General features: G+C 36.4%; 1 protein-coding gene across 1 annotated transcript in view; it reads left to right on the top strand.

The window, feature by feature from the left end:
* LOC140159637 (netrin receptor UNC5C-like) overlaps window positions 1-3633 on the top strand; it is a 233473-nt gene extending 229840 nt beyond the window's left edge. Inside the window, 4 exon segments of the mRNA XM_072183131.1 lie at window positions 439-585; window positions 1586-1756; window positions 2223-2413; window positions 2636-3633. Coding sequence (XP_072039232.1) covers window positions 439-585; window positions 1586-1756; window positions 2223-2413; window positions 2636-2807 — 681 coding nt within the window. The 3' untranslated portion in view covers window positions 2808-3633.
* Window positions 3634-15249: the final 11616 nt, after the last annotated feature.

The following is a 15249-nucleotide window of genomic DNA, read 5'->3' as shown; positions in this document are numbered from 1 at the left end:
TATCATCCCTGTATTCCCTCGGATCATAACTAATACAGAATTAGAAAACCAAGAAATCAACAGCTATAATTGTGATAAATGAGTCCAAACATTATAGGTATAATCATGACAATATGTTATAAATCGTCACCAGATATAACTTTTTCTCCCACGTTTGAGAACTAAGACAAAGATCCATTTTCTTTTGGAGATATGATAAAAAGAATTTCCCATCAGAGATCCATGGGGCGGTAAAGTTTAATTTTTACACTGACGTTTGCAAAAACAGGTCCGCATTTTGGAAAATGGTACCAATAATTACAGCTGCCCACCCAGTAAATTATTTTCCCTGATTTGGGGGCAAAAATTAATTAAATTGCCCACCCAGTAAATTATCCTTATTTACCTCCCTGATAACAATAACATTAATAAACATTTCTCTCTTTATCCCCAATTCAGAATGTTGTTCAAATGGAGCAGAAATTAGGTGGTCGATTACTACACAAACCCAAGCAGTTAGATCTATGTGATGACGGTAGCAATCTCATTCTTAGTATAGAGGAGATATTACCAGGATGGAAATGCAAACTCAATGATAACTTCCAGGTAAGAATTACACTATGGACCACAAGAGCCTCATCTCAATGGCATAGTCCAATAACCTCAATTACATAATCATAGTGCAAAATTTGACCTCAAGTTGCTGAGAATGAGTTTTTATACCCAAATCTTCAATGAATGTACAATTGTATTGGGGTTTAAGAACTGTTCCCCTGATAGATGAGCATGTTGTGGATCCTAGTGCTAAGACAACTTGAGTGTTCAAATTTTTAACTGTTTCATAGACATAAGACATGCAATGCAAATAGATATTGAATCAGTGTTGTTTTTGTTATTGTTTTCTTCTACTCCATGGAGTATGTGACCCAAACCAAATTCAAGAATCATAGCACTTTTCAAAAACAGCATTAACATTATGAATCGGATGAGTGTCATTTCATTCAGTAATGATAACCCCTGAGCACTACCTGCCGATCTAACATTGCCTCTGATTGGTCAATTACATGATATTTTCACTTTAATCACCAATCAGAATGGAGCTTTGCAAATAATTCACCCCAATTATTTTGCTTGGTGAAATTATTCTAACAATGTTGCTGATTGGGCCAATTGATAATGCAAACTTCTTTTTGGCCAATCAGCAGGTAGTTCTCATGGGGTTAAAAGAAAGAAAGAAAATCAGGATTGTCAGTGTCTGATACTTTAAATATTTTGAGCAGTATAGTTCAGTGCAATGCACTAAAATAATGAGTGGAATAATTCCACCATATATACCTATGTTCAAAAGATATGTTCCAAATTTATACCACCAGTTTAAAGGAGCAAAACATTTTGTTATTACCAATTTAATAAGCTAAATGATCAAGCTGTAGGTTTAATTAAAGTTTGGCAAATATCAAATATTGGCAGACATTAAAAGAACCAATCTACCAAGCAGCGCTTTGAACAAATAGATGGAAGATGAAAATTTCATGTCATAGCGTAGGGGGACGGACGGATCTTGCATTTATAGGTGATTGATTATTATTTGTTTTCTTATTTGCAGGAAATTCCATTCTATCATGTATGGAGCGGCGCCCTCAGCACATTACATTGCTCGTTTGCGTTAGCTCGTGTCGATCCAAATGTAAGCTTGGTGAGGTGTTGTATTCAAGTATCGCAAGGTTTGAAGTCTAGCAACAGACAAAGCATGGAAATTAGTACTACATTGGATGATGTAAGTACATTTACCAGAAACTTAATTTTTCATAAGGGTGGTCTTAACCCTGGGCCTGGAATTATGGAAAGTTTTGGGCCTCATAGCTGCTAAATTGTTGGTCTAAAGAATATAAAAGTATACATTTTTGGAATGGTAAAGACTTGATGAATACATCTGTGAGGTCAAATTTGGGCAAAAATGCTAATTTTTGGAAAAAATTTAAAAAAACTAGATAAAAATATTTAGGAACCTTTTTTTTAATTTTGACCAACTTTTTGAAATTTGCACCAAAAGTGGTCAAAAAATGTTCAATTTTCAAAAAATCATAAAAATGCCTGATTTTTGCCCAAATTTCAAATATTTTTGATGAAGTTGGTCAAAATTAAAAAAAAAGTAAGTTTGAGGAATTCAACCGTTTTATCATTCATCATTTTGCATTTAGACTATTCTGTCATCTTCATCTTTTCCTTTGTCTTTCAAACAGGTGTCAGCACATGACTGTCATCATCATGGTCCCGGACCAGACACCGGTTACGGCTCCATGACAATAGATCCTCCAAACAAGGCCTTCCGTCTCTCACGGCCATTCCGTGCCCAGTTATGTGCCTGCTTAGACCCACCCAGAAGTTTAGGAAATGACTGGAGGATGCTGGCTTCCAAATTAGGCGTAGATGGGTGAGTAGTCATTGCAACATTGGTGTCCATTTTACAAAGACTTGCAAAGGAACTTAAACTTTGATTAAATATGTTGTCCGTTACTTGGCCAAAAGAGAGCAGGACAATTAGATTAACACAAAAGAAGACAAAAGACAGAATGTTTTTCATTACATAATTGTCATTGCAGTAAAAATTGCAGAAAAAGTGATTAATTGATATTTCAATTTTATTTTGATACAGGTATATCAACTATTTTGCCATTAAACCAAGTCCCACAGACCAAATCCTGGACCTTTGGGAAGCGAGACATCGAGAAGAGGGCGCTTTATTAGAACTTGCACATGCCTTGCAAGAGATGGGAAGAACTGATGCACTAGCAATAGTAGAAAAACAATTAGGGGCGTGGCTCTGATGGGCGTGGCTCTAATTTGTTTTCTACTTGCATAAACTGTCAAATCAGAACAGTCTTTTCAGTAAATAAGTGGATAAAAACAAGTATTTTACCAGAGATTATATCTATTTTGTATCTGATGATATTGGGGAATCAAAAAACAACTTATTTTAACATGATTCATCGAGTTGCTGCATTAGCGGGACAGAAAGAGTGTGGTCACAAACTAGAAGAGCAGGAGATTACGTGGGACAGTAACGTCACTTGCACACATGCATTGCCATTATCCAGTGTCTATGGGGTGTGCACAGATTTGGGGTCAAAGGTAGCTGCTACATTGTTCGTGTGACACATAAAGAGCCTTTAAACAACAATGACATTGAACTACATTTGATGTTCACATTATGTAGCCATATTGATCAAACTCAGTAAAAATAACAAAAACCACAAAATGGTAAGAAATACCATATTCTTTGTAACAAGATAGTTTGCATGATTATATTGTCAAGGAATCACATACTGTTTTCTGATTCCAAAACAAAAAATATTTGTAATTCCAAAGTGGTTTATAATGGACTATATAAGGTATCCTACGCAACTGGTTGTTATTAAGTTTTATGTCCTTATATTTTCAAGAGAAGTACTTAATTATTGTGTTGACATTTTATATATATGAAGTTATTTTGATTAGCATGTACAGTGTTATATATACAGAGAGTTATGAGTATGCGAGTTGTGTAAGTTTTGGAGTTATCCAACAAGTTGATTACTATGTGTTGTACTAAGTAAGGTCCTCTCAAAGATAATGTAATGAATAACTTTGGATATGTGCGTAAAATGCTTGTGACTGAATCAGTGTTGTAGGTCTCGAGACCAGGTCTCGGTCTCGAGACCATCTCGAGACCTTTTTTGTAGGGTCTCGGTCTCGGATGTCAAGGTCTCGGTCTCGGAACTCAAAAGTCTCGGTCTCGGACCTCAAAAGTCTCGGTCTCGAACAAAGAAAAGAAAAAACAATATATTCAAAACTTTGAGCTGGTTGTTTCAAAGATCTGTATAAAAAGAAATGTTGGCAGCAAGTTATGTATGAAAGAGTGTATGTGATATAAAATGCGAGAGACGTAAGAGTGCCAATAAATGTCTTAAAGAGGAAGCCCTGCCAGAGCAGTTCTTTTGGGGTGAACCAAACCTGCCTGGTTATCAAATTAATCAGTGATAAGGTAATCTCTTAATTTGACAGGTGCTAATGGATGTTTTAATATTATTGCATCCATTAGCACCTATCAAATTCAGATATAACCTTGTCACTGATTGATTTGATAACCAGGCTGGTTTGGTTCACCCCAGAAGAACTGCTCTGGCAGGGTTTCCTCTTTAATCAGCAAACTCACAGTTGTGAAGAATTTTAGAACAAATGTGGAGTTTACTGATTGGCAATGCGTTGTTGGGCGTGAATAACCTCATATGTGTCATTGGCCCCTGAGCATGCTTAAAGCATAACTTCTTATATAACTGGTTGGCAGTTTTGTTTTAAACATGTTCAGGGGCCACAAACACATAGGAGCTTTTTCCTGCCCATTTATGTTTCATCAGATCGTGAGATTTTAATTAGGGACCAAAGTGAAAGATCAATGAAATTTACAAGTGTTAACATACAACACTAAGTACCCATGTCAGAAATTTCATTGGTCTTTTAGTTTAGCCCCTAATGATGTGAACTGGTTGTGACAGATTAAGTAACAATTTATTATTGTTTGATTTATCATAAAAAAAACTTCTTCAAAAGAAGTTTTTGTATTTGTACATTTTGTATTTATTATATATATGAAGAAAGGGACATCAGAATCTCCTCTTTCTTGGGGATAAAATACCTGATATTATATTATGCATGAACTACTACCAAAGTTCTGTGTCGAAATAATGGTAGCTAATCAAGTATGCATTGTCTCACTCCACTGGTAATGTCCTTTGTCACATGACATGTCACATGACATGCACACATTTGGCACTCTGATTACAGATATTGGCTATTCGGTTGAAATACATACTCCCCTTATGGAAGACATAAGCTAAATCGCTCACCACAGGGGTGTAAATTTCAGATGTAGTCACCCATTTGGATAACCCTGTATTTGAATTCACACTCCCTGTGGAGAGTATTAAGGATGTGTCTTCCATGGGGTGTATGGATTTTAACTGGAATAGCCAAAGAGTTTGGCTCCACTTTTAAAAGTACAACAAAAAGACTTGGAATAAGACTACCTTTAGGGTGCATTCTTAGCAACTGTAAGAATCAATGCTTAGTGACTTATCGTGAGATAGGTTCAGTTAAACCTACACGTTTTACACTTCACCAAGTCAACCATTGGGCAATGTAGAGCTGAACAGGGAGAAAAACTGTTTTTGTAAACTAATACTAGTTTTTAAAACTTTTAGCAGTGGCACTTTCATAATAATATTCATTGTGCCTTGATAATGGTGTTTTTATAACTAAAAAAGTGGTCAACATTTGTGGCAGTTTTGGTAATCTGGATAGACTAAAAGCTTATAACGGAGCTATGTTAGTAAAATATGTCCGCTGCTTGCGCTTAATACTTGTTAAGCTTGTGCTAAAAATATTTGTTCAGCTTTTGCTTAAATATCCATTAAGTTTGCAAAAAAAAGGATGGTGATTTGGAAATTCAAAAGTACTCTTTAGACCAGATGACAGTATTTTGAATCGTTGCTCAAATTTACGCACTAGGATAGTGAATTTTGTATTGATTGAAATTCCTTTTTGCACAGGAGAACAGTACTTTGTTAATGTTATAATCATACGCAATTTTACCAAATGGTATTGTGCTGTTAACATGCATTGAAATTATTGTATCCTCAATGTACTCTGAAAGTGGACATTTTTGCGATATATTTATTTTTCTGAGTTCCGAGGAGCTACCACAAAAATAACACATACATATATTCCTTTTGCATATATATATGACAATGTCAGGAAGCTGCAAATTTAGAAAGTTTAAAGTTGGCAAGTGCGAAAAATTATTGGTGTGAAAATGTCCACTGTACCGAACGTTCCTTGTGCCAAATTATTCATGCTTACACTTGTTTGTAAATTTTTGTAACTAAAAACAATGTGCTTTCAATTGTTCCCTTAATTAACTTGTTATATAAAATGATATCATTATTTTTGTTTTCCTACTTGTATACATACCATCAAACATGATATCCAACTTTATAATGGGGTATACCCCGTGGTATACCGGTTGAAATCCATACACCCCCTGTGGAAGACATGGCCTTAATCGTACATACAGGGAGTATGAATTTCAAATGGGGTTACCTGGATGGGCGACTCCATTTGGAATCTACACTCCCTGTGTGGGAGATTAAGGTCATGTCTTCCATAGGGGGTGTATGGATTTCAACTGGAACAGCTTATTTTATGATGGACAAAGCATAATCAGGTTCTTATTTATATAGACCTCATAATTCCAAATGTACTTAAAAACATAAATCAGCATTAATTGCATTTTGATATCCCAATGTTGTACAATCACTCAATTAACATAAAGCCACGCACCTGCCCCTTCCAGCTGGCCAGCCATACCTTCATAACGAGGTGCATTAATTAGCGATATAACGAGGTGCATTAATTAGCGATATATCAGGGAACACCTCTAATGGATGCACAATGAATCATTTTTGTGTTTTTGTAAAAACAAAAGTTTTTTCACTCTTGGAATGATTTTGTAACATTTCAAGATCGTATTGTGGCTTATGATATATACAATACAGCATGGTTCTGTGTGCCCCAAGGCTTATTTATATAATGTTATTTACAAGTTCCTACAACAAAATGAATGGAACTGGTGATCAGTTAACATGTAATGTGGGAATTCAGGTAAATTGTGGCGCATGGCATCAATTATGAATACACAGGTTTTGTTGGTAGTCTTTGATTTGCATAATTTTGACAAGGCAAGCAAAAAAAAATTTCAATATGATTCTTTTTCTCCAACCTCATGTTTTGAACTATGCTAGAAGTATCATGACACAATCCCATGATGCATTATAATTGAGCTGTAAGTTTCAATGGTGCAGTAGTGCACAAGATGTACTACATGGGTAGCAACTATATCACCAGAATAGTGCATGATGGGAAGTTGAAAATGTGTATATTGTTGGATTGCTAGCAGATTAACAACTGGGTTAGTATTGTATACTGCCCGTGACTATAAGACTATGCACATAGGTACAATAAAACATCAACTTTTAATGACCGTATGTTTTTGCCCAGCACTATAACACTTAGTATATGAACGAGTCCAAATGAATATTGGTAGTACAAAAATCAAACTTGATTGAAATTAATTATCTGAGTTTAATTAATATGTTATAAGACATTCAGTCTGTAATTTTTATTTCGGGCAATGTATTTATCAAGAAAATTGTTTATATCTAATCACAAAAGTGCAAACTCAATAAGAAAATGAAAATATGTCGGCATCAAATACTTCACCTACTAATCAATTTTTTTGGGACATTATTTAAAAATGAATCTTTTGACAGAGAAATATGCATTGGATACTGGCAACATTCTGTGTTATCTGTACCACATGTTCTACCATTACTCTGACTGTACAATATAATAATCACTTCGCTTATGGGCAGTAAAATGCTTGAACAGAAGAAATTAAAATTTGATGTTTCCCTTTTTTATCTGTACATTTTGTACCATATTTTGTCTGATATAAAGATGTGTATAAATGTATAGCAGAGTTTACTATCAGTGATGAGTATTGAGATATGATGATGATGATGATTAATGAAATCATCTGTCCAATGGTGGCATATGACCCGTAACCATGGTGATTGTGCTGGTAACTATGATATTGGTATATATCTGGGATTTGTGTGGTAAACTTTCTAGAAATACTTTGTGGCCAGGTAACTTGATACAAAAGAGATTATACCCAAAGAGTACCGACTCAGAATTTCCCCATGTATAATGCTATGGTAAATGTGCCATATTGGCTTGTCATGGATGGAGACCCGCGCCAATTATCCGCAAAATTAAATGATGACTTGCATCTTTAAGCTTGAGCGTTATGCCTGTAGCACTTGGCATGTGTTACTGGCAAAGAAGCACACACTTTATATCAAAGTTTCCATGGTGAATGGCGAATTAATCCGGAGGTACACCATTTTGCTCTCTGTGAGCGACACACAAACACTGCAGAGTCGGTACTTTCTAGGTCAAGTCTTTTTGCTTGATACAAATATTACTTTGTGGTGAGATGGTGCTCCTTTTACATTCATATCAATTGCGGAATATGAGACATTTTTGGAGAGATTTGCAATTATTTGCATGCCAAAGCTATTGTCTCCTTATCACATGCAAAGTACCATCATTTAAAGAGAAATCCCCATCAGAACAGTTCTTCTGGGGTGAACCAAACCTGCCTGGTTATCAAATTAATCAATGAAAAGGTTATCTCTGAATTTGATTGAGCTAATTGATGCAATAATATTAAAACATAAATTAGCACCTGTCAAATTCACAGATATCCTTGGCACTGATTAATTTGATAACCAGGCAGGTTTGGTTCACCCCAGAAGAACTGCTCTGGTGGGGCTTTCTCTTTAAGTCTCATTGACATTGTTTCATGTTAGAACACCATAATATGTCTCTAGTACCAAACTAATTGATATGGATAAAAAGTCCAGACGTAGTTTTGTCATAGTACTTCAGAAGTATTGAAAATGTGTAAGAGAGGCGTTATTGTGGGTATACATATTTGGTATGTAATTCATAACCCACCACTGCAAAATCGAATCGGAAAAACTGGTTCGTGCAAAATGGGCATGGGGATTTTAAATACATAATACTTCGTAAGAATTTCCTTTTTAACGATAAGAGATACATTTGCTCGTATTGTTTTATTTAATTTAAACTGAAATGTTTATTTGACAATGTTATTTTCATTCCTTTAGCTATTAAAAGCAAGTTCTGCATTTTTAGTGCTAGCAGATTTTTAACAAGTTATTCTGTAGCTTTGGAAAGGGATTACTCTTTTTGAGTTATACATATTGTTTTAAATTAAACTTGCACTGTAGGCACACACAGATATTAATGTATGTTTATATTTTTTGACTTAAATTATGTCTTAGTAGTCAGCTTGCAAAAACACATAACTATTGTTTATTGGACTATTCCATTTGAAAATCATACACCCCCTATGGAAGATGCAACATTAATCTCCCCCACAGGGGGTGTAAATTTCAAATGGAGTCACCCATTCAGGTAACCCCATTTGAAATTTACACTCCCTGTTTGGAATATTAAAGTCATATATTCCATAGGGGGTGTAAGGTTTTTAACTGCAGTAGTACATGTTGTAAATATCTGTGCCTATCTTATGTTTTTTTCTTTCTTGGTGTTCATACGATGTTTTATATAAAAGAAATTATTATGGTATATATTATAAAAATGGGGATATATGTTTTTTTTGCTAGGTATGTGATTTGTATGTGGTGATTCACGTTGAACAAATAGCAGCTTGACCATAGTACATGTATTTGGAAACAAAAACCTTTTTATATATAGCGATGAATGGACACTCCCATGTAGCGGTCATAACTTTAAAATTTGATAGCTTTGATTTTAAATGCAATGTGGAATTTCTACACTTTTCATGATCCACAGTCCCCTCCACACACTTTTCTCAAAAAAAAAACGTAAGATTTTGATACCACTGGAAACCTTTGGCTACATAATGATTCTGTACAAAAAGTTCTTGCAGATTAATTTGTTTAGCAAAAATATCACCAAATTTGAGTTATGTCCTGGTATAGAAAAACGTAATTCATCACAGTGGCATATGGACCAGTGTAATACACATAATCAAGCATAACCCGCAAATGCGAAATCTGAATCAACTGAAATTTTGAGAACAAGCTTTTTTCGTGGTTGTGGACATTTTTATGAACACCAACATACAAGAGTAATAAAAGCACCACAAAATTATGCCCAGTAAGCGAAGAAAATTTACATTGTATTTAAGCTATCAAATTTAAAACCTTCTTAGTATAAGTTCTACTACTGCAAACATTTATGTATGTATGGATGTATGTATACATGTACCATCATTCTGTAGGAGACACTAGCAGAAATCCTGTATGGTATGTGCTACCTTTTTTTATACAAACTTCTTGAATAAAGGGGTCATTGAAAGCTATGCATTGTTTGTCAGGGTTACGTACATACTGGCAAAGATTGCTTATATAAAATGCACTTTTATGAACTCGCATTTTGTTTCTTTTTACTCACTCACCATGTTACATGGAACTTGTTTATTTCATTTGTTATTAATGAAACTTTTTTCAATGGTTACATTGTTTTGTGTTAATGATAAGCTAATTATGCAAAATTAAAAACTTGTCACTGTTAAACCCATGAACTTGTGAAGTATTTTGCCTTTTTTGGCAAATTATTTGTAAGATCATTTTGAATTCAGATGACTTTATGTTCAGTTTTCTTTGTAAGTAGGTAAACACTCACCCTGGAGAAAATTTGGAATATTTGCACATTTTCTCATAAATTGGTCCATGCCAGTTGAAATCCATACACCTTATGGAAGACATGACCTTAATCTCTTCAACACAGTGAGTGTGAATTTAAATGGGGTTACATGAATGGGTGACTCCATTTGAAATCTATACCCCATGTATGGGAGATTAAGGTAATTTGTACTGGATTTTAAAAGGTAACAGGTTTTTTGGACACCCTGTATGGCACAGTTAACTTGGTCATATTCATTACTAAATAATAATGTGCAAATATTTCAAATGACTCCAGCTTTTTGATTTACAGAGTCAATGAATGAAGGGTACAGGATGCACATGACCCAAGGAGTACATAGGTCATGATGATGACCTTTTATTAATAAATAAATTAATCAATCAATCAATCATTCATTCATTCATCAGACCAATCAACCACTGAGATTATTGTAAACCCATGTATATAGAAGTACATTGTATAATGACAGAGAATTAATAAATTAAAAGAGATTGCATATTAAAGAAAACCTGTCTCTATTGTTTGTTGTTTTATTAGATAAAAGTTGCATATAGACTATGTGTGTACCTTTATGGGCAACCACAGACTCAAGGACTCAAGTGAGGTTAAGGTTTAGGAGCCTAAGTGTTAAAAATTAATTAAATTTTTGCAGCAAAAGGATGAATCCACTTTTTATCACTTATAAGCAAAATAAAAGGTGCTGGCTAAGCCGCTTGGAAGCATTTAGCAGGTGTCTCTTCTGCCTCTTGGATACTGGATAGTGCCCTCTGTTGGACTAGAGATGCTCTCAAAACAACTGAACTACGTGTTTGGCCGTGAAAACTTTATTGTTTGACACCATATAATATAGAAACTAGTATTTTTATAAGTAAAAAAGCAGGCTGGTGTATGGGGCTGGCTGGTGTATGGGGCTGGCTGGTGTATGGGGCTGGCTGGTGTATGGGGCTGGCTGGTGTATGGGGCTGGCTGGTGTATGGGGCTGGCTGGTGTATGGGGCTGGGTGTATGGGGCTGGCTGGTGTATGGGGCTGGCTGGTGTATGGGGCTGGCTGGTGTATGGGGCTGGCTGGTGTATGGGGCTGGCTGGTGTATGGGGCTGGCTGGTGTATGGGGCTGGCTGGTGTATGGGGCTGGCTGGTGTATGGGGCTGGCTGGTGTATGGGGCTGGCTGGTGTATGGGGCTGGCTGGTGTATGGGGCTGGCTGGTGTATGGGGCTGGCTGGTGTATGGGGCTGGCTGGTGTATGGGGCTGGCTGGTGTATGGGGCTGGCTGGTGTATGGGGCTGGCTGGTGTATGGGGCGCACTTTCAAGCTTGGTACTCGCATTGAACAGACAAAGTTCGCATACTGAATGGCGGCTTCATTTGTCAACCGTAATTAACATGATCAAGGGGTGAGTTTAGTGTCACCCCCTTGCCCATACACCAGCCAGCCCCATACAGCAGCCAGTGTATGGGGCTGGTGTATGGGGCTGGCTGGCTGAATTTGGATACTTCCAAGAAGCTCAAACTACAAATTAGCTCCCGATAGAGGGCAGGGCTTGAAGAATGAGAGAAATGGGGTAAAAGTAGAATAACCTTAATGTATAATAGTAACCTTAAGGTAATTTGACACCACAGAATATAATATTCTACTTTAATATTTTAATCAAAAAGGCAAGAGAGGTACCTTTTGCACACTTGCAAGTGGCTTTGCCTTCACCCTTTTAAAGTGCTTATAAGCATTTAGTGGTCGTAGGTGGGTGGTTGGTTGGGAGGACAGGTATTTGTTATTGGAAATGGAAGGATTGGACCTGGTCCTGGAGGATGGGAGAATGTGAGAAAATGAAAGGTGGGGGATGGGAGAATGTGTGAACATGGAGGGAGAGGGATGGGCGATTTTGTGAAAATTTGCTGGAATTAACTTTGCCTGTGATTTCAGGTTGGAAAAGCAAATTTGGGCTATTCCAGTTGAAATCCACTCCGCCCCCCTATGAAAGACATAATCTACCACACAGGGAGTGTGAATTTCAAACAGGTGTAACCTGCATGGGCATCTCCATCTGAAATTCACACTCCCTCTGTGGGAAAGGTCATCTTCCCGAAGGGGTGTATTGATTTCAATCAGAATAGCTATTTAAAAGTGTTAACATAAACTCTTTAAAAACCACTTCTGGAAGAATAAAGTCATAATCAGTTTGTATTTGTGCTCGATGAATCACACTTATTTATTAGCATTATTCATAAATAGCAGTAACATTATAAATGAGTGCCATTTCATCAAAATGTTCAGGTAGCAACCTTTGAATTACTGTAAAACACTTATATTTTGAGGGTACTTTATTTCGCGAATTGAGAAAAAGCAGGATTTTTGGAGGGTTTTAAATTCACGAATCCAGAAGATTTACTGTTAGTTTCAATGTAAATTTTATATTTCGAGGGGGATTTAATGTCGCGAATTTCAGGTCCTCGCGAAATTAAATACCTCGCGAAATTTAAGTGTTTTACAGTATCAAGTACTGGCATCTTATGACACTGACAAACACTTTGGTCAGCACCGTGAGAACAAACAAAGAAAGTACGCAAATCGGGACTATCAGTGTATGATCTAATTTTTCGAGTAGTGTATTATCTTTTAATACGCTATCAACTAATAAAAAGCACACATAATATTATTTGACAAAAGTACCAGTTATTAGACAAAAAATACCGATTATTAGACACAAAATACCCCCTTTTCTAAGAAATTGAAAACTGGTGTTTCGTTTGTCATTATGTGTAACATAAAACATGAAGGACTTGCTTACGGTTTTTCATTTCCATTTAAAACATTTCTATCAATGTTAAGTACCCTGTAAAAACTTCTACTTGCAAATATAAAGCACCATAATTCTAACAAAATATTAATATAAAAGCACCATGTTAAAGTAGTTCTAATTGTTTTAAACAATATTTACACATATATCTACCATAAATAACATTATAAAAACAAACAAACATAAAAATAAAGCTGCAAAGTTTTACTTTCACTTTTCCCAATACTGATACCTGACAATAATAATAAGGCCAAGAAAATATGTTTGTTCGCCCTTCAAGAGACAAGGAGGGCCGGAAATCTTGCAGCTTAACTAAAGCTATAAGACCACATGACATGTGACATCATTACCCAGCAGTATGCGCACGAATTATGGCAATTTCCATTGTTCTTTGCCCTGCAGTGTGCATACACATCATAGTTTGCTCAGGGCACATGCATTTTAAATCGCCTGCCAAATTTCATATAGTACAAGAAAGCCATTGGACAGTGTAGCAGTTTGTTCAAGCATATCGATAGACCAGTCCCTCGTCTTTGTCGATAAACAATGTCAAGTGGTCTATTGAGCAATGAGCAACTGACCTGATTTGGTGTTGTGATTGTAGAAAAGTTGATTGTAAATAAGTTGTACCTAGTGTGTTGAAAAAACAATTTTAAATATAAAACAAATAAAAAAAATTTAAAAAAGCTACCAGAGATATTTGTGTTTTTTTTGGTCGGTCATGAAGGGCAAACAAACAATTTTTTTTTATAATATACAATCCCATACAGCATTGTTGGGCAGGAAAATCTCGTATGTGCTTTTGGCCACTGAACATGTTTAAAACAAAACTGCCAACAGGTTACAGAAGAGGTTTTGCTTTAAACATGTTCAGGGGCCAATGACACATAGGTTTTTTCCTGCCCAAAGAAGGCTGTCTATTTTACAACAATGAGCTATTCTAATTGAAATCCATACTCCCGATACAGAAAACTTGACCTTAATCTCCCACAGGGGTAGTGTAGATTTTAATGGAGTCACCCATTCAGATAACCCCTTTTGAAATTCACACTCCAAGATTAACCCTAACCCAACTAGGACTCACTAAAGCCCACTATTAAAACCACTCTGCGTGCATGGATTCCACGGGACTTGATGACGCAATCAGACCAAGGCATATATACCCAGGGAATCGTTGGCCGGGCCAACGTCACCTGTGTAGCTACATGCTGGGGATCTTCTGTGTGGCATGCGAGGGGACCGAGGTTCGAATCCCGGGGGTGCCAAGTGACTTTCTTCTTCATCTTCTCTCCTTTTTCGTTCCTTCTTTCCCTTCCAATAGCACAAAAACCACGGGTAGGGTTAGGGTTAAGCTATATGCATGTTTTCCCTATATGCCTTCTTATCCCTAACCCAACTAGGACTCACTAAAGCTCACTATTAAAACCACTCTGCGTGCATGGATTCCACGGGACTTGATGACGCAATCAGACCAAGTCATATATACCCAGGGAATCACCAGTGTAGCTACATGCTGGGGATCTTCTGCGTGGCATGCGAGGGGTCCGAGGTTCGAATCCCGGGGGTGCCAAGTGACTTTCTTCTTCATCTTCTCTCCTTTTTCGTTCCTTCTTTCCCTTCCGATAGCACAAAAACCACGGGTAGGGTTAGGGTTAAGGTCATGTCTTCCAGAGGGGTTGTATGGGTTTTAACTGGAAGCACTGGTGTAAACTTTCCAGAAATAACAAGAATACACTTCCAAATTTCCAGACCATATGGATATTTTGATCAGGTGAAAAAGATTAACAAATTGATGGCATGAGTCCTTTGTCTCACTTTATTTCCCAACAAAGCGTTCATCTTCATCCTAATTCAAAGCCTGTACTTTATTTCAAATTTGTGGGATTAAATATTGTGCAAATTTGCCAGCCACTGATTGTGAATGACTTCATTCAGCTATATTAAGGGCCATACATACTCCATATATTCGAGAAAGAATATTCGTTCCACAAGTATTCGTTATTCAATCTATTTTAGTTAATTAATTTGTACCATATACTAAATGCTTGTTGACAGAAAATCAATTTGATGATGAATATCTGTTGGAAATTTATTATC

The sequence above is a fragment of the Amphiura filiformis genome, chromosome 8, assembly GCF_039555335.1.
Source record: "Amphiura filiformis chromosome 8, Afil_fr2py, whole genome shotgun sequence".
Lineage (NCBI taxonomy): Eukaryota > Metazoa > Echinodermata > Ophiuroidea > Amphilepidida > Amphiuridae > Amphiura > Amphiura filiformis.
The sequence above is the reverse complement of the archived record's forward strand: the minus strand, read 5'-3'. Positions and strand labels throughout refer to the sequence as shown.